Source organism: Alexandromys fortis, unplaced genomic scaffold (genome assembly GCF_014885135.2).
Source record: "Alexandromys fortis isolate MF-2015 unplaced genomic scaffold, M_Fortis_MF-2015_v1.1 scaffold_3, whole genome shotgun sequence".
In the NCBI taxonomy this organism is placed as follows: domain Eukaryota; kingdom Metazoa; phylum Chordata; class Mammalia; order Rodentia; family Cricetidae; genus Alexandromys; species Alexandromys fortis.
The window spans coordinates 14,495,125-14,514,586 of NW_026067909.1; the positions used below are offsets into that span (position 1 = coordinate 14,495,125).

The window sequence follows — 19,462 nt, forward strand, 5'->3', positions numbered from 1 at the left end:
TTTGCAAGAGCTGATTCTCCCCTTTCACCATGTAGGTTCTAGGAATTATATTCAGGTCATTGGTTCTACTCACTGAGCCAACTCACCTGGCTCTCCACAGTTTCTCTAATTTGGTGATAAGCCTCAAGTTTTTAACACTAAATTTAAGTCAACACTGAAAACACAAAAGTTCTCATGTTCAAAATGGTGACTTCCTATCACTCTAGAAATAGAAACACTGAGCAGCACTAACACTGGCACACATTAACTTCCCAGTACTTGAGGCATCCTTAATCCTAATACTTTCTCCCTCCAAATCCAGAAAGAACTCTCCTAGACAGGTCAAAGCTGCTTACCTTTACGTCAGCAATCAGAGCATCTTCGTCTTCTATCCCTGTGGGGACGCACTTCTTGTGCAGTGGCAGTGACTCTAACTTATCTACAAGACAGCGAAGACCTTCAAGCTCAAAGTGGGTCAGATGCACTTGCCTATCCTTTCTAGGGCTACCCTGGGGATCCCAAACTTGGCCATTTTGGGATCCTCGGCTAGAGTCTGAGGATGAGTCTCCTGACAAAGTTTTCTTCAGACTTGGAAGACTTCGGCAGGTTTTGCCCAGTCCATCATAATCCAGGTTGACTCCATTAGCAACAGGACTGGTAAGCACAGATCGCTTACTGTTCAAGCGTCGGGCTTCTCTGTCCACCCCTTCCTCGTCACCATTTCCAGATTCCAACTCATTTAATTCCATATCTACCAATGCAAAGGAAACAAATGCCAGTTGGCTAGATGATTAACAAGAAAAATTACACAGTACACCCAAGTTATAAATGACAAAGTCACTGCTGAAACCACAGTTACAAATAGAAAAACCCTGTAGCAGTTTACAAGTGATAATGTACGCCTTTATTCCCAGTGTACTAAAAAGCAGAAGCAGGAGGATCTCTGTGAATTCCAAGCTACCCTGATCTACATAGTGATTCCCAGGCCAGTTAGAATGAGTCCCTGCCTCAAAAATACAAAACAAAATGAAAATTAAAAATGTATACGGAAACTACCATGCTGGGGCTAGAGACTTGTGGCTATTACAAAGGCTCCAGGTTCAATTCTCAGTACCCACATAATGGTTTATAACTATTTAGAACTCTAGTTCCATGAGATCTGATACTATCTTCTGACCACTACAAGCACCAACCTACCACTTATGCGGTACAAATACATACACTCACACATAAATCTAATAATGTTTTTTTTTTAAAAAAGCCAAGTAAAAAAGAAACTACCATTCATCCAATTAAGCATTTCTCTTGATATTGAGAAAATGTTAAAGCACAGAGATTAAAAACAAAGATATTAGAGTCTCATCAGTCTAGTTCAAGATATGGCTATTCTACTTATTAACTGTAGTATCATAAAAAGTATAAAAATCTTGAGAGTTAAAATTCTAATTTATGCTGGGTGGTGGTGGCAAACACCTTTAGTCTCAGCACTCAGGAGGCAGAGGCAGGCAGATCTCTGAATTCAAAGCCAATCTGTTCTACAGAGTGAGTTTCATAACAGCTAGGACTACAGAGAAACCTGTATCTTGAAATAAAGCAAAACTCCAAAACAAACTAAATAACCCACCCCCCCAAATTCTTATTTGTAAAACCAGGTTAATTATACCTACCACACAGGTATATACTTATATTACATACACATATAATATATAATAAGAATTTAAACTATAAAAGTGACAAGAATAGACTGTGACCATCTATATATAATAAATATATTTAACTAGTCAAAGGGTTGAATGTTCAACCCTATGGGACATCTATTTATCACTTCCTCCAAAAGAATAAAATGGCTAGAGAAAGGGATGGTGTGTTATTAAATAATACATTCCAGAACTGACATGATATCTTGAACTGTCAGCAGCTGTGATTATACACAATAACTATACAAGACTAGGCCACCAACTTCCATCATGGGTAGGAGGAGATCACAAGGCCCCATCCTCCCATAAGATCTACAGACAGTCAAGTATTGCTAGGGGCTCATAAGCCCCTTTCCTCCCTGAAGATCTTTTGGCATTTTTGGTAGTTCATGGTTGTGGGGGAAAGGAGAGACATTTTCTTGATTGGTTCTCCAAGCATCTGTAACTAATCCTTCACATCGGCTTCTACAGTAAGTCTAATCATATTAGTTAGTACTCCCAACTCCACCCAGGGGCTGAAGAGATGACTCGGCTGTTAAAAACACTGGCTGCTCTTTCAGAGTATCCAGGGTCAATACCCACAAGGCAGCTGTGAGGTCTTAAATCCAGTTCCAAGGTCTCCAATACCCTTACATACACATACATGCAGGCAAAACACCAGTGCACATAAAATAAAAAAATAATTAAACTCTCTTTAAAAAAGAAAAGAAAAATCCCCTTTAAAAAAATTATAGTAGAAGGGGACTAGCTAGGAAGAGGAAGATCTGTAGGTGGAGGAAACGAGACATGAGGGTAATGGGGGACAGCACATGCATGAACACATCATAATGAAACCCATTAGTATAACTAATATATTTTAATAAAAACAAAACCAGACAATGTATCACTTTCTTATCTTAAGAAGATGAATATAGCAATTCAGGCAAAGTGCAGACCCACAATATTTCATTCAGTCTGGTAATTCATTTGTAGTTGTGTATTTAGTGCTCAAATGCAGCAATTTGGAATTTTCAACTGACAAATACAAAAGTCAATCCCCGCCCACCCCCCAAACTGTAACTACTAAGTGACAGTATATTTCTTAGCTCAAGTGTGTCTTTAGTGCTCACAGGGTCAACACTTACCCATGCTGAGGGATTCTTTCTGAAATTCCTTAGTTAGGTGGGAGCGGTTGGTTATGCAGTATACATATCGTTCCAACACGTACCAACACATTTCGTAGTAAAATGGGTAACGGAACTTATTTGGAACCTATATAGGAAAAGAACCATGAGAAAAGGCAGTGACAATTTTCAAGGTAAGAAAATAAGAAAGACAATCTTGATCTCTGCAGTAATTATTAGCCCAGGAAAAATTCTTGCCAACCTATAAATTTAAGCTGGCATCTGAAGTAAGAACTTAAGTCAATTTTCAGAATGTTGATTTAGAACTAGGCAAGCAGGCCAGGAGGTGGTGACACATGCCTTTAATCCCAACAGAGGCAGGCAGATCTCTGTGAATTCGAGGCCAGCCTGGTCTACAAGAGCTAGTTCCAGGACAGGCCCCAAAGCTACACAGACAAACCCTGTTTCGAAAAACCAAAAGCCAAACCAAACCAACAAACGCAGAAGGCAAGGTAGTTTGTATCTGCAACCCCAGTACTCAAGAGGTTTAGACAAAAAAAAAAAAAAAAAAAAATCGAGGGTAGAGGAGGGTAAGGGTATGTGAATAAATAAAAATAAGGACTAAGGATGTAGATTAGTTGGCAGACTGTTTGCCTAACATAAATAAAGGCCTGGGTTGGAAGGAACTATAGGACTGTATAAAACTGGGTACCACGATCTACACTTATATGCTTACCACTTTGAAAGTAGGAGGAGGATCAGAAATTAAAGGCCAGCCTGGGCTACATAAAACCCTATCTCAAAACCTGACACCAAACAAAAACAAAACACAATTAAAAAAAAATGCTGTTTTACAGAAACAATCACTAGAGACAAAAAGGATTTGCAAAAAACCATTTAGAATCACTAAGAAGCTAACATGGCTAAGTGGGAAATAAAAAAAGGAATTCCAAGGTTTGATTCAAGGGATGCTATAATAAGACACAATAACTAGGTGTTGGGCACAGCCATCTGTAATTTCTGCTCTCAGGAGATAAGAGGCGAGTGAAAAAGAAGGTATAGGAGCATGTAGAGACTGTAAAAGGTGCTATTATTTGCAAAATTATTTTAGGCCAGTATAGTGATCCATGCCTTTAATCTTAGCACGCACGAGGCAGAGGCAGGCCAGCCTGGCCTACACAGAGAGTTCCAGGATAGCCAAGGCTACACAGAAAGACCCTGTCTCATAACTAACATACGCACATGCGCACACATACACAAAACAAAACACCCTGATTTAGAGTATAAAGGTATTCCAAGCATTTTTGTTTGGCCCCAGTTTTTTGTTTTCCTGAATCTGAAGCGCGTAGGACAAAGAATCTAATGAAAGCTAGGCAGAAGTTATACATTTATAGTAAGACATTATATGCATAAAAGTATAATTTTAAACTTATTCTCAAGCTCTGTATTGTTTAGAAGGCAAGATTGAGCCTCTGTCCAACATCCACCCTCAGCTTTCCTGTCTTGTGATTTGTTGTATACCCACCTATCAGATTAATAATTTGTGTGGTTTTATTGGTCACTATTTTGGTAGCATTCATCTTTTATACATTCAGAGCATTTCAAAAATTATTTCGGAAATATAATGGTATATTATAATATAATGGTATATCCTTAGGTATACCGTTGTCAAGAAAAGATGAATTAAAATTACTATCAATCAATGAACAAGGAAGGTAAGTGTCAGGTACCATTCTAAATGTATCTGCTGTTTAATCCCAGTACCCAGGAGGCAGTGGCAGATAATCTTTGTGAATTTGAGGCCAGCCTGGTCTACATACTGAGTTTCAGAACAGCCAGAGCTGGATAGTGAGACCCTATCTAAAAAAATAAAATTAAAGCCAGGCGTGGTTTACAGAGCTAGTTCCAGGAAAGCTAGGGCTGTTACACAGAGAAACCCTCCCTGTCTGGGGGCAGTGGGTGTTAAAATGGGAAAGGGAAAGAGGGGAGAGCTGGTAATAAAAGTAAAGTCAGATTGAGTGGTGGCGGCACACGCCTTTAGTTCCAGCACTCGAGAGGCAGAGGCATGCAGATCTCTGAGTCTGAGGCCAGAACAGGCTTCAAAGCTACACAGAGAAACCCCGTCTTGAAAAACCAAAAAGAAAAACTCAAAGTTGTAAAATTTGAATCGATCATCCCATTCCATAAATTATTCATGAGCATAAAAATGAAAAACATGGCTCAAAAGATTAGGACAAATATCCATATGAAGAACTTTAGAGTTAAAAGTCCTACAAAAACAAAAGACCAGTAAAATCTTCTGATATATCCTCAAAGTATGTGAAAACTTCTTTTTAATGCAAAGAAAATCTAAAAAATTGACAAATTATCCATGAATCCCTTTCTGGTTCATTTACTGTATTGGGGGAAAGAGGATGGCAGTATATGCAGATGAAGGTTAGAAGGTAACATGCAGTTGTTGGTTCTAGCTTTGTATTGTATGTGTTCTGGGTTTGTTATCAAGCTTAGTATTGAGTATCTTTACCTGGTAAGCCATCTCACCCCATGAATCTCTTTTGATTTGTCTTTTTCTTTGATACACAGTCTTGCTACACAGTCCAAGCTGACCTCAAATTCACAATCTTCCTGTCCCTGAGTGCTACAAAGATTAGAGGCAGTCGGGCATTGGTGGCACATGCCTTTAATCCTAGCACTTGGGAGGTATAGGCAGGTGGATCTCTGTGAGTGTGAGGTCAGTCTGGTCTACAGAGCAAGTGCCAAGACAGGCTCCAAAATACACAGGGCAAAAAAAAGACATGTGTTACCATGCTCACCAAACATCTGTCACATATAATTGTTAATATGATTAACTATTAATAACGATCAAATTACTCACCCGTGTCCGATCTTCAATGCTGTATATTTTTAATTGCATGGGGATATTGAAGCTATGTAAAAAATTGCCTCCAAACACTAATGTGTCTGTAGGAGTATACACAGCATGAATCCAACCTGGAAGATAGAAAATGGAGGCAGGACTGAATGCACATACTATAATATGGTTTCTGGTTTATATTCTTCTCTCTTTTTTTGGAAACAAGACCTTGATGCATAACCCAGGCTTCTTTAATAATTGGTCAATTTACTTATCTCTCAAAGCATCAATATTCTATTTAAAACTAGAACATATTTTACTTCACATGGCGGTGAGTATTAAATGAGAATATGTATCTAAGAAACAGGTTTCACTTATTTTAAAGATAAGGTCTTAAATGCTGCTCTTGCTAGTCACAAACACACAAATAGCTAGGACTACAGGGGTGTGATCCAATACTCAGCATAAGAGGTATTTTTTTTTTTTTTAATTCCTAGAGATATAACACAGGGTATTATGCAAGTTAAGTACTCTACCATTAAGTTATTTCCCCAGTGCAAGAAACTTTTAATAAATGCTGCTTCCATTTATAAACCACCAACTATGCATCAGCTATGTGTAAGATAGTTTATTAATAATCTCATGTATTCCTTTCAACAAAAAACCAAACTTAAGTATTTGCCAAAGTAGTACTGAGTCTCAAACAGATCAGGGACCCCAAAATTTGTACTCTTTATATGCATTTATTTTAGAATAAGTAATACAATTAAAATATCCCACTCAGGTAGGGAAAGGTGGCTCTTCACTAGAGAGGGCACTCCATGTGTAAAGATTCTGAATTACTGGGCTTAATATGTAATCTAAACATGTATATCTTTTGGGAAGCCACCACTGGCTTTAAGCACTGCTTTTATTTTATTTATTTATTTGTTTTAAAATACATTCTCTCTGCCAGGCAGTGGTGGCACCCTTCTTTAATTCTAGCACCTGGAAGGCAGAGGCAGGCGATCTCTGTGAGTTCAAGGCCAGCCTGGTCTTCAAATTGAGTTCTAGGACAGGCTCCAAAACTACAGAGAAACCCTGTCTCTAAAAACCAAAAAAACACACAAAAAACGAAAAACAACGTTCTCTCCATGTATTCCATAAAAACAGACAAGCACTCTATTGTTTGCTGCTGACTGTACAAAGGGGCTAAGTGCTAGAAAGCAACATACTTTCCCCACTTTGCTTACCTGAGGGAATGACGAAGGTATAGCCCTGCTTGAGCTCAATTCGTTGGCAATCTGACACCCGGTCACCCAGAAAGATGTCTCCCTGTTTCCCTGACAGCAGCCAATTCTCGTACAGCTCCAGGTTGTGGGCTGTAGGGGGGATGAGCCAGAAGACCTGTGAGTTAAAAAACTTCAGTCTGTTAACAGCCATTGACATGATCCAGTCGTCTTCCTCAAATGATAAACAGAGACAAAGAAGACTGGAAGGTAGAAGACAGACAATTCTCCCAGCCTATAGACTCAACTATCTGGGTAACTCAGGACCTAACCAAACAGATCTGGTCTGACACCATCTGGATTTCCTGGGATTATGGCTATAGAAGTAAGAATGCAGAACCTATCTACAATACCAAGAGAAAAGGAAAAATGGGCTTATTACCTCGGTAGTTTCTTAAAAACTCTGACTATAGGCTTAAGCAGCCCCATTCTTTAGGTGTAATTAATAACTCTAAGAGACCGACCCGACACTGCCCTGTCCCAATATAGTAATTAAAATCAACAGAACAAAACTTAAGACCCATCTACACAAATGTAAATAAACAAAAGGATTTTGGATATAGACCCAGATGTCCTAGGTTAAATTCTTGTATACTTTTTTAAATTCCAGTTCTGCTAATAAATGAATGAAGTCACTCCAACTGGAAGAAAGGCTAACACTACAAACCTCAGTTATTAACTCTAGATTTCAATTCTGAAATTAACATTTAGAAAAACTTGTGAAAAGATATATTTTATTATTATTGGAATAAAAGACTTAATATTTCCTTTGGTCACATTTCAGACCAATATCATTAGACAGGGAGAGCTGGCTGAATCCTAACTTACTGGATTTTTTTTTTGCCAATATATCTAAAATTTATGTTCCCTTTCTCTACACTACTTTTCTTCTAGGTAAAAAAATGATATTGTCCTCCAAGAATTACCTTTTTAATTTCACCTGGGGAATTCTGCTCTGCAGTCTAGAAATAGTACTACTGAGATTTCTCCAAGTACTGGGCAAATATTGGTGGAATGACACTGGCCTACATAAATACTAAAACTCCAATGGACTAGCCACCAAAGGCAACTGTATCTATAATTCTCTTCCGATATGAATGGGAATGTTTCCTAATAGACTGATTCCCAGATTATATATATTAAGCATGCAAGTCATATAATCTGTTTCTTATTCCAATCCCAACTATGACCATACCTTTCCACCTTGGTGGATGTGATACCAAACAGAAGTACCACCAAAGTCCACATGGAAGTCAGTATAGCAGCCTCGAACACTCATTAGACAGTACCTGCCCCCAAAGAGAAGGAGCAAAATTAGTATCCTGATAAAGAGAAACCAGTCACCAAAATGACATTCTCCTTCCTAATGAATTCTACTTTGCATCCAATAAACTACTAGTAGGTTTTCTTTCTTTTCATTTTTGTTTTAAGGTCTTTATGCTTCTTGGCTGTCCTAGAACTTGCTACTTAGACTAGGTTGGCCTTGAAACTCAGGAGATCTAGCTGACTCTGCCTCAAGGCATGAGCCATAATATTCTGTTAAAGAAATGCAGTTCAAAGTCACATTTCTAGGACATAACAGCTTTTCCCATTATTCATGAGATCATGTGCTATGTAATTTCTCACATACTCTTGATACTATAAAGTCCACTGTTTAAATAATCTACTGATTTGATGATTTAGCACAGAGCAAAGCTTGAAAGGGACAGACTATATTCCTTGCTATCAACACTTTAAGAAAGTACACAAGAGTGAATAACTTACTTTTGCACCTTAGGGTACTGCATCTCTAAAATAGCATTTGTTGATTCAGTCTGACTTTCTTTCAAGTGCCTTGGCCACATGTTATCTACCCAGTCAATGAAATCCACCTTTAAAAAGGAAGAAACATTTAAGAGGTGGGGTTACAGAGAATGTTAAAGTCAAGGAAAAAAAAAAAAACTCCTTTAAATATACAGAGCACAAAAGAATATTTAAACATCTGTGACCCTTAGAGACAAAAGACAAATGTTCTGGAAATACATAAAGAAGAGAACAAAGACTAATGGTTCCATTACTGTGACTGTAAAGCAAGCATTGGGCAAAATGGATTTAAAACAATAGATTATAACTTCTGACAATACTGGTATAGCAGGTTGAAACTGTGAATTATAAACTTTTTAAAGGGTAGTCTTTGATGGTAACTGTACACTCACTGTTACAGTAGCTAAAATATAAAAAGATCTGGGCTGGAGAAGCTGGTGTAGAAATAAAGGCACATACCACCCAGCAGAACAGCATCAAGTTTGACCCTGGGTCTCACACAGTGGAAAGAGACAACCAAGTCCCTTATATGTGTACCATGATGTGCACGTGCACACACTCATATAAATGTTTTTTGTTTTGTTCTTGGCATTCCTAAAACTCAATTTGTAGATGTGACTGGCCTTAAAAATCCTGGAACTCACTCTGAAGATTTGACTGGCCTTGGGCGGGGGTGAGGGTTGGTTGGTTGGTTGTATCACTAGGCAGTGGTGGAACATGTTTTTAATCCCAGCATCTGGAAAGGTAGAAGCAAGTAGATCTCTGAGCTCAAGGCCAGCCTGGTCTACAGAGCGTATTCCAGGACAGCCAGGGCTACACAGAGAAACCCCGTTTCAAAAAACAAACAACAACAACAAAAAAAACTAATAATAATAATAGAATATAAAAAAAGAAAAAAATTCAGTATGTGATATAGAAACTATTGGGTTAGCAAGTTAGCAATAAGCTCCTAATTTAACTAAGTTTTGATATCAAAGCGAGACTGTGATGATTAACTGTAGACAAATATTAAAATCTTTGAAATAGTTAGGCATGTTAGCACACACCTTTAATCCCAGTGCTTGCGAGGCAGAGGCAGGCACGTTTCTGGGAGTTCGAGGCCAAGCCTGGTGGTCTACAGGTCAAGTTCCAGGATAGCCAGGGCTACATAAAGAAATCCTGTCTCATACATGCATCCATCCCTTCAGGAAGGGGAAGTAAACAAGATCTCTTTAGTAACGTGGCAGGAGAGGGTGGTAAGGGAGTGGGAAGGGAAGAAGGGGACAGGGGAGGGGAGAAGGGGAACAGGGAGGAGAACATGAGGGATTGGGAAGATTGAGCTTTGTGAGGACAGAGAGGGAAAGCATGGAAAGAGGTATCTTGAAAGAGTAAGTCATTATGGGGTTAGCAAGAAACCAGGCACTGGGTAAAATCCCCAGGAATCCACAGGATAAACCCAGCTAAGAATCTAAGCAATACTTTTTTTCTTTCTATGTCGATATCGCACCCGCCAACATGGTGACAGTTCCTAAGGCCCGCCAGACATTCTGCAAGAAATGTGGCAAACACCAACCCCACAAAGTGACCCAGTACAAGAAGGTCAAAGATTCTCTGTATGCCCAGGGAAAGCGGCGTTCTGACAGGAAACAGAGTGGCTATGGTGGGCAGACTAAGCCTATTTTCCGCAAAAAGGCTAAAACTACAAAAAAGATTGTGCTGAGACTGGAATGTGTTGAGCCCAACGGCAGATCTAAGAGGATGCTAGCTATTAAGAGATGCAAGCATTTTAAACTGGGAGGTGATAAGAAGAGATAGGGCCAAGTGATCCAGTTCTAAGCTTATCTTGTTATGAAGACAATAAAATCACGAGCTTTCCCCAAAAAAAAAAAAAAAAAAGATTCTAAGCAATAGTGGGAAGGGTACCGAAAATGCCTTTCCCATGTAATCAGATTGATGATAACCTTACTTGTTATCATAGAACTTCATCCAGTAACTGATGGAAGTAGACACAAAGATCCATAGCTAAACACTGGGCCAAACTCCTAGAGTCCAGTTACAGACAGGGAGGAGTGTTATTACAAGCAAAGGGTTTGCCAAGACCATGATGGGCAAACCCATAGAAACAGCTGACCTGAGTTAGTGGGACTGACAGCTAGAGAACCTGCTTAAGACCAAACCAAGTCCTCTGAATGTGGCTGACAGTTGTGTGGCTTGGGCAGTTTGTGGGGCCACTAGCAGTGGAACCAATATTTATCCCTAGTGCATGAACTGGCTCTTTGGAGCCCATTCCCTATGGAGGGATACCTTGCTCAGCCTAGATAAAGGGGGTAAGGCCTTGGTCCTGCCTCAAGTGATGTGACAGACTTTGTTGACTCCTCATTAGAGGCCTCACCCTTTCTGAGTGGATGTGGGTGGGAATGGGGGAGAGTGTGAGGACAGGAGTGAGAGGGAACTGAAATTGGTATGTAAAATAAGATTGTTTTAAAAATAAAATTAAAAAAAAAGAAAAGAAATCTCGTCTTGAAAAAAACTGAAAGACAAAATAAAAAAATTAAAACTAGGGACAAAACACCCAGGATACTACAAAGTAGGCTTTGTGTATAAAGGTTTCTAATTCTAGCCGGGCAGCGGTGGCACATGCAGGAGGCAGAGGAAGGAGGATCTCTGTGAGTTGAAGGCCAGCCTGGTCTACAAGAGCTAATTCCAGGACAGGCTCCAAAGCTACAGATACACCCTGTCTCAAAACAAAAAACAAACAAACAAAACAACAACCCCCCCCCAAAAACCCCACCAAAACAACAAAAAATGTTTCTAATTCTAACAATCAAGTTTTATATTTAAAACCATAATCTTTAAATCACGATTCTAGAAGTATTAAAGAAATACATTTATAAGCAATGCTACTATAATTCTCAACATTGTTTCTATTGTTTTTGAGATAGAAGCTTACTCTGTAGCCCAGGCAACCCTCCTGTCTCCACCTAAATGCTAGGATTACAGGCATGGACCACCATGCTTTGGTTGCATGCTTCCTTTTTACTGAATGCTTTATTAAAAATGATTAGTAGAACACACCATTAATCTGAGCACTTGGGGCAAAGGCAGGTGTTAAGCCAAGCTACACAGTGGGACCCAACCTCAAAAATAAATGAGTGAATGGTAAGAGGTTGATTCCACTGCGGATAGCCTATTCATCAAAGAAGTTTTCTTTGTCAATCTTCTTTCAAACCCAACCAGGACAGCCAGGACTACATAAAGAACTGTCATAGGGCTACATAGACCCTAGCACCAATAAAACTACAGTGATAATACTGCAAATTATTAGAAAGTATGTATCTATATAAAGACATTACATGTTTTTAACAAAATCTCAATTGTTTGATCTTACCAATAAAGACCTGGGAACCAGATGCTGGGGTGAAAGCCTGCTAACTCAGAGGCAGAGAGAGCACACAGCTGACATCCAAGAAGCCTGTCTTCAACAAGCCCCCTCAAACTGGATATTCCTCCCTTCTCCCCGTCTATCTCTCTCTCCCTGACTCCTTACTCTCTATTTTTTTTCTTAATAATTCTTGTTTATTTCCTGTCAACTGGTTCCTTGCTCTGTCTCTTGACCTGTGGTTGACTTTATTTAATACTATTTACAATATTCAAAGCAGAAAACTCTTAGATTAAAGGTACAGTGTACTAGGGCAGAACCACACAACTAGAGACAGGTTTTTCCAGTAAATAACACAATATTGGGATTCACAGTGTGATCAAATATTCTGTAACAATTTTTGTCTTTGAGAAGGGGTCTCATCCAGCTGAAGATGACCTTGAACCCCTGATCCTCCTGCCTCCAGCTCATGCTGGGATTGGACTACAAGTTTGCATCCCTCTGCCCAGCTATTTTTGTTTTTTTAGTCAAAGGCCTACATATAGTTACATTCTAAAAGTGAAGTCAATTCCACTTCCTGTACAGTTTTCCCAATAGTGAATAGATAGCCACTATTTTACCAAAAGATAGGTAAAATAAAAATTAACTTCAGGGGCTAGAGAGATGGCTCAGTGGTTAGGAACACTGGCTGCTCTTCCAGAAGTCCTGAGTTCAATTCCCAACAACCACATGGTGGTTCACAACCATCTGTAATGAGATCTGGTGCCCTCTGTGTACAGGCATATATGCAGGCAGAAGACTATATACATAATAAATAAACCTTTAAAAATTAACTTCAGGAAAGTAGAATATCAAAAACAAATGAAAGCAACTCATGTATCACTATCAGTTTACTACTTGAACACTTGTTACTTACCTGGAGAAGTGGATAGTTTGGGGATACAAAATTTACCTTGCTCTAAACCAGTTTTCCCTTAGTTGCTCTTTTTATTTATGGAGACAGATTCTATATTATGCAGCACATGCTATCCTAGAATTTCCAATGCAGACCAGACTGGACTCAAACCCACAGAGATTCACCTGCCTCTGTTTCTTGTGCGCTATGACTGAAGGCTTATGCCACCACACATGGCACAACCCCTACCCCCAACCCAATAATTTCCTTAAGTTTCTTAGCAAACACAAGACAGAAATTCCTTAAGCAGATTTTCCAGTAACATTTTAAGATTCTTCTTATCACGGAAAGGACAAGTTCCCAAATTAATTTCTTGGGGATATAAATAAGAATGATTCTAATAAAAATTGATTTTGGAAAATGAAGTCTTTTAAAAATGAAAGTTACTATTATCCAATACTCTTTTCCACATTTAGCTTAATCTTGGCATGTGCAAAGTTATAAAAATTCTCCCACTATCAAGACCTTCTGGTGAAAATGAGAATGTGGGAAAATGATAATTGTTGGGGAATATTTTCAGGTGTGTGCCTTTGGTTTATGCTTTACTTAACTCTGTGAAGCTGTTATTGTGCCTGTCTAAAACACCGGATGGTCCTAATAAAGAGATGAATAGACAATAGTGAGGCAGGAGGAAGGATGGAGGGTAAAACAGGCAAAGAGTATAAATAGGAGGAGAAATCTGAGAGGAGGGAGAACAGGAGCAAGAGAACAAGGAGGAGAGGACATCAGGGGCCAGCCACCTAGTCACCCAGCCAGTCACAGACTAAGAAGGAAAGAAAGAAAAAAAAACAAAAAAAAAAAAAAAAAAAAAAAAAAAAAAAGATAAAAGTCCACAGGCAAAGGTAGTCAGGAAAATTTAAGTTAAGAAAAGTTGACAAGAAACAAGCCAAGCTAAGGCCAGGCACTCATTATTAAGAATAAGCCTCTGTATGTGATTTATCTGGGAGCTGGTTGGTGGGCCCCTCAAAAACCTGAAAGAGAAAACATCACACAATAGATAATAACTAACCGTGGAAGGTCGCTGTACCATGTTCTCAAGCCTGGTGTGGCTAAACTCTAGGCTAATGACATTATAGAGCTTCTCTCGCTCCTCCTCTGGGGTCTCATAGTATCGTGTCCATTGAGCCATGGTCATTTCAATGCCCTTCTGTGTGTTCACATCCATGACATCAACCATCCGACGACTCCCTACATAAAAGAAACCCTATTAAGTTAAAATTACTCTGAAGTATAGTAAGCATACAATACACACATCAAAATAAACTATGCTTTCTTACTTAAGGTAATTAGTAATACACAAGGAGATTACTTGGTCACAACCACAGAAATTGAAAAGGACAATGGGCACAGCTAAAAATACCCATCATTCACTATGCCACTGTCAAGTGCTGAATCTTTTATTCAATATCTCACATAACCCTACAATTATACATGAAAAATGTCAATATTTATTTCATAAAAGATAAAACGGGGATTGGGTAACTTTCAAGACAAAAGATTTATAAAATACACTGTTTCAATGAAGGTTTAAGACTGACTTAATCTGTCTCAAGAATGTCAGTTAAGAGCTAGGTGTAGTGGTCTTTAATCCTAGTATTCAGTCAGCAGGCAGAGGCAGGTTGATCTCTGAGTTCAAGGCCAGCCTGGTCTACAAAGCAAAGTCCCAAGACAGCCAGGACTGTTACACAGAAAAACCTTGGCTCAAAACCCCCAAAAAGAATGAAGTACTAATCCACACTATCAAACAAATAAACCTGGAAAGTGCGCTATGTGAGAAGTCACAGATGAAAGGCTATATATCATATAATTCCACTTATATGAAATACACGTATTAGATAAACCCAGATCTAGAAAGCATCAGATCAGTGGTTGTCCAGGAGCCTCAGGGAAGAGAATGAGAAATGACTGCTTTTTTTTTTAAATATTTATTTATTATATATACAATATTCTGTCTGTATGTGTGCCTGCACGCCAGAAGAGGGCACCAGACCCCATTACAGATGGTTGTGAGCCACCATGTGGTTGCTGGGAATTGAACTCAGGACCTTTGGAAGAACAGTCAATGCTCTTAACCTCTGAACCATCTCTCCAGCCCCCGGGAAATGACTGCTTAACGGACTTTTATTTTAGGTGATGAGAAAGTTCTGCAAGGAAATAGTGATAGTAGCTGCTCAATGAATAGATACAATGACACTGAACTGTACTTTAGTGATTACCATGGCAATTTTCATGCTATACTTAATCACAATAAAAAAATGAGATGGGAGAGATGGCGCAGAAGTCAAGAGAGTGTACTGCTCTTGCAGAGACCTAATTTCAAATTCCAACACCTTCTATCAAGGGCAGCTCACAGATGCCTGTACCTCCAGTTCAAGGGGATCTGATGTTCTAGCTTTCTTGGGCACATACATTCTCTCTCTCTCTCTTTTAAAGATAAAAGTGAATGTCTTCCTTCAAAAACTCTCTGGGCACAACAAAAACAGTTTTATTTTTTCAGTGTTACCAGAGCAAAACAGTTTTATTCTCTGTGTTACCAGAGCATTCAGAACTATGATGTATGATCATTTAGATGAAGAATAGGAATCGTGAACGAAGTCATCTTAGAATGCAGTGTTCTGACTTTCTTTCTTTCTTCCCCCAACCCCAATTTATATATTTTATTTTATGTGTATGAGCATTTGCCTGTATGTGTCTGTGTACCACATGTGTTTGATGCTTTTGACTTTGTCTGATGCTCGTGGAGGTCAGAACAGGGTGTCAAATGACCCGGTACTGGAGTTACAGATGGTTATGTGCTGCCATACAGGTGCTGGGAACCAAACCCAGATCCTTTGCAAGAGCAGCAAGTGCTTTTAAACAAAATGAGACATCACTCAAGCCCCAGACACTGTTTTTATGTATTTCACATTTAAGATATATGAACCACCACACCAGTTTTAACTTATTTGAATCTGTGGAAATTCAACGAGTTTCTTGAAAGCATATAGAACTGTTTTATTTGTTTTTAAAATCTACTCTGCTAATATTTACCTTCTAATTCAAGATTTTGACTCATTAAACTTCAAAGGAAGAATATATTGTCATTCTAATTTATATCATATGCCTTAGAGCATTTTTTTTTTTGGTATTCTCTTTCTAGACAAGGTTTTTCTGTGTATCTCTGGCTATCCTAGAACTCTATAGACCAGGCTGGCCTTGAACTCACAGATATCCACCTGCCTCTGCCTCCGGAGTGTTGGGATTAAAGACTTGTTGGCACTGGCTCACATCTCACTGAGGAACCACTTTGCATGAAGAGCAACATTGATGGAGGAAGGTCATTGGTTAATTAATAAAGAAACTGCTTGGCCCTGATAGGTTAGAATATAGGTGGGTGGAGTAAACAGAACAGAATATGTTGGGAGGAAGAGCAAGTGAGTTTAGATGCCAGGCCGCTCCCCTCTCCAAGACAGACGCGATGAAGCTCCGACCCAGGATGGACATAGGCTAGAATCTTCCTGGTAAGTGCACCTCGGTGCTACACACATTAATAGAAATGGGCCAGGCAGTGTTTAAATGAATACAGTTTGTGTGTTGTTATTTCAGGGTATAAGCTAGCCAGGTGGCCAGGAGCAGGGTGGCAGGAATGCAACCCGCAGCTCTTATTACAAGAGTTTTGTCTTTAGCTTTTACAATGTTTGATTTTAACATGTCTCTTTGAGGGTCTTTGAGATCACTGTGCATTCTGGATACTTTTAATCATGTCTTTCAAAAATATAAAAAATTTTCAGGATTTCTTCAAATATTTTCTGTCCCTTTCTCTTCTAATATTCCCACAGTATACAACTGTCTGCTTGATGCTGTCCTACATGCTTCAACTTTATCTGTTTTATACTGCTATAACAGAATATTTGATAGTCATGTAGCCCAGGTTGCCTGGAACTCATGTTCATTTTGCATCTCAAATGCTGGAATTACAAGAGTGCAAACCACAATTGGTTTGTGTATATTTAAGACAACTGTTTTTTATCTTATTATTTTCTGTGTATGGATGTTTTCCTTACATGTATATCGGTGTGCCATGTATACTATTTTTAATTCTTGAAAGCGCTTTACAAAGTCTAAACTTAAGTCTTTTTGTTTTTTTGAGCTTGCATTTCCTTCTAAATATGTGTGGTCAACATGTAACTTTCTCCATGAATACAACTGCTTTAATATCCTAGTCTTGAATGTTTGCTTACGGGAAGGCATCTATCAGCCTTTTTCTTCTTTTTGTTTTTGTTTGAGACTGGATTTCTCTGTATAGACCTGGCTGTCCTGGAACTCCCTTTGGAGACCAGTCTTGTCTCAGAGATCTGCCTGCCTCTGCCTCCTAAGCGCTGGGATTAAAGGTGTGCAGCGCCACCACCACAACAGTTTTGAGACAGGGTCTCTCTATTACATCCTCTTTGTGCCATCACACCTGGCCTTCTATCAGCCTTTTAAATCCTACAGAAGTAACCGAGGTCAAACATAAGGGCACTGTAACAGTTTAGAGGTGGACAAACAGCAATCTGTGACAACCGCACAAGTTTCCAATATTTCAATGACAAGACCTTTCTTACCCATCCTGGCTCCTATAAATCTTTATGCTGTGCTTTTTGAAAATATGCATAATTGCTTCATGGGTTATGGTTGGTGAGGACTGGGGGATGTGCAAATCCAGAAATTAACTTTACCGTCTAAATCTTTCCCTGGAAGTTGTAAGCCTTCAACCAAATTCCAAAATAGTTAAAACAGATGGACACACTCTATCAAGGCAATAATCACGTAGGTGGAGAAGGCTCTTGCCATATTCCCAGAAACCTCCCTGAGCTTGTACTTTATCCCAGATGATTTTTTAAAAGATTTATTTATTTATTATGTATATAACATTCTGCCTCGATGTATGCCCGCATGCCAGAGCAGGGCACCAGATCTCATTACAGATGGTTGTGAGCCACCATGTGGTTGCTGGGATTGAACTCAGGACCTCTGGAAGAGCAGCCAGTGTTCTTAAACTCTGAGCCATTTCTCCAGCCCTCCCAGAAGATTCTTGTGGAGGTCATTTGTGAAGGACAACCATAAGAATATCTATGCAAGGGGCTAGAGAGTTTCAGCAGTAAAGAGCAGGGCTACATTTCAGAAGACCCTAGTACTATTCTCAGCACCCATGTTAGGTGGCTCACAACTACCTGCATCTCCAGAGGATTCAGTGCCTCTTACCTCTGTGAGCACCTGCACTAATGGACACCACACACATATACACCACTAAAAAATAACAATCAGCTAGGTTGGTGGAACATGCCTTTAGTCCTATCACTTGGGAGGCAGAGGTAGGCAGATCTCTGAGTTTGACGTCAGTCTGCCAAGACGGCTAGGGCTACATTTGAGAGACCCTGACTTAAATAAATGAACAGAAATCTTAAAAGTCAACACAGAAAAACTATGGATGCCTATTGGCTTACTTTCCTAAAGGTTGACTAAGAAAGAAATAAGATGAGCTGGAGAGATAGCTCAGTGGTTAAGAGCACTGGCTGTTCTTCCAGAGGACCCAGGTTCAATTCCTAGCACCCACATGGTACCTCAGAACAGTCTGTAACTCCAGTTCCAGGGTACTTGACACCCTTATGCAGGCAAAACACTAATGCACATGAAAAGAAAGAAAGGAAGGAAGGAAGGAAGGAAGGAAGGAAGGAAGGAAGGAAGGAAGGAAGGAAGGAAGGAAGGAAGGAAGGAAAGGCTGAAGATACTCAGTTGCTGAAAGAATGCGCATCTAGCATGAACAAAGCCCTGGATTTGATCCCCAGCTCCAAATAATCTGGGTAAGGTAGCAAATGCCTATAACTGCAGCACTCAAAAGGTAGGACAGGTAGGTAATTAGTTTAAGGCCATCCGTGGCTACACGGTGACTCTGAGATTAGCCTAGTGTACACAAACCGTACTCAGAGTATATAAGCCTTCTAAAGGAGCTGTGTTTGAAAGGAATGGTAAGGATATTCATCACTCAACAGAGTTAATGAGCACTTGGTCCACAAGTTCTGCTAGGTACCAGGAAATACATGGGTGACAGATGCTTAGAATAACACAGAGCATTAGGACACGAATAATACAGGGATCAGAGAAATTTGGGCTGTGACTTCCACCTCTCAGATGAAGCAAGTTTACCTAGCAGTCTAACAAGAGTCTAAGTGGCTAGAGGTACTGCTAAAATATTTAATTTCCAAATTAAGAAATAGCACTATCATATATCACAAAATAGCAAGAGTCAGAAGAATTCCATTTTCCATCCATGTTAGTTGGAAATATGAAAGACTTTATACCGTTTTATTGCCTGATCACAGCATATAACAGTTATCATCCATGTCTAGATTTTAGAAGAACTAAATTTAAAAACTTTTGTCTTTGAAGAAAAGTTCTCCTAAATATGTATATTTACTTTCTAACT

The 19,462-nt window shown here is 39.3% G+C and overlaps 2 protein-coding genes across 5 annotated transcripts in view; one reads left to right on the top strand and one right to left on the bottom strand.

The window, feature by feature from the left end:
• Positions 1–19,462, bottom strand: part of Kdm2a (lysine demethylase 2A) — a 73,383-nt gene that overhangs the window by 27,678 nt on the left and 26,243 nt on the right. For all 4 annotated transcript variants that reach the window (XM_050136571.1, XM_050136572.1, XM_050136568.1 and 1 more), the window contains 7 exons: positions 14,027–14,205; positions 8,666–8,772; positions 8,097–8,190; positions 6,866–7,019; positions 5,655–5,770; positions 2,801–2,927; positions 336–730 (listed from right to left, as the gene is read on the bottom strand). In XM_050136571.1, the coding sequence (XP_049992528.1) occupies positions 336–730; positions 2,801–2,927; positions 5,655–5,770; positions 6,866–7,019; positions 8,097–8,190; positions 8,666–8,772; positions 14,027–14,205 (1,172 nt within the window). The remainder of the gene's footprint in view (positions 1–335; positions 731–2,800; positions 2,928–5,654; positions 5,771–6,865; positions 7,020–8,096; positions 8,191–8,665; positions 8,773–14,026; positions 14,206–19,462) is intronic.
• On the top strand, positions 8,959–11,459 carry LOC126498204 (60S ribosomal protein L36a-like). Its single transcript, XM_050136573.1, has one exon. The coding sequence runs from the start codon at positions 10,199–10,201 to the stop codon at positions 10,496–10,498; it is 300 nt and encodes a 99-aa protein (XP_049992530.1). The 5' UTR covers positions 8,959–10,198; the 3' UTR covers positions 10,499–11,459.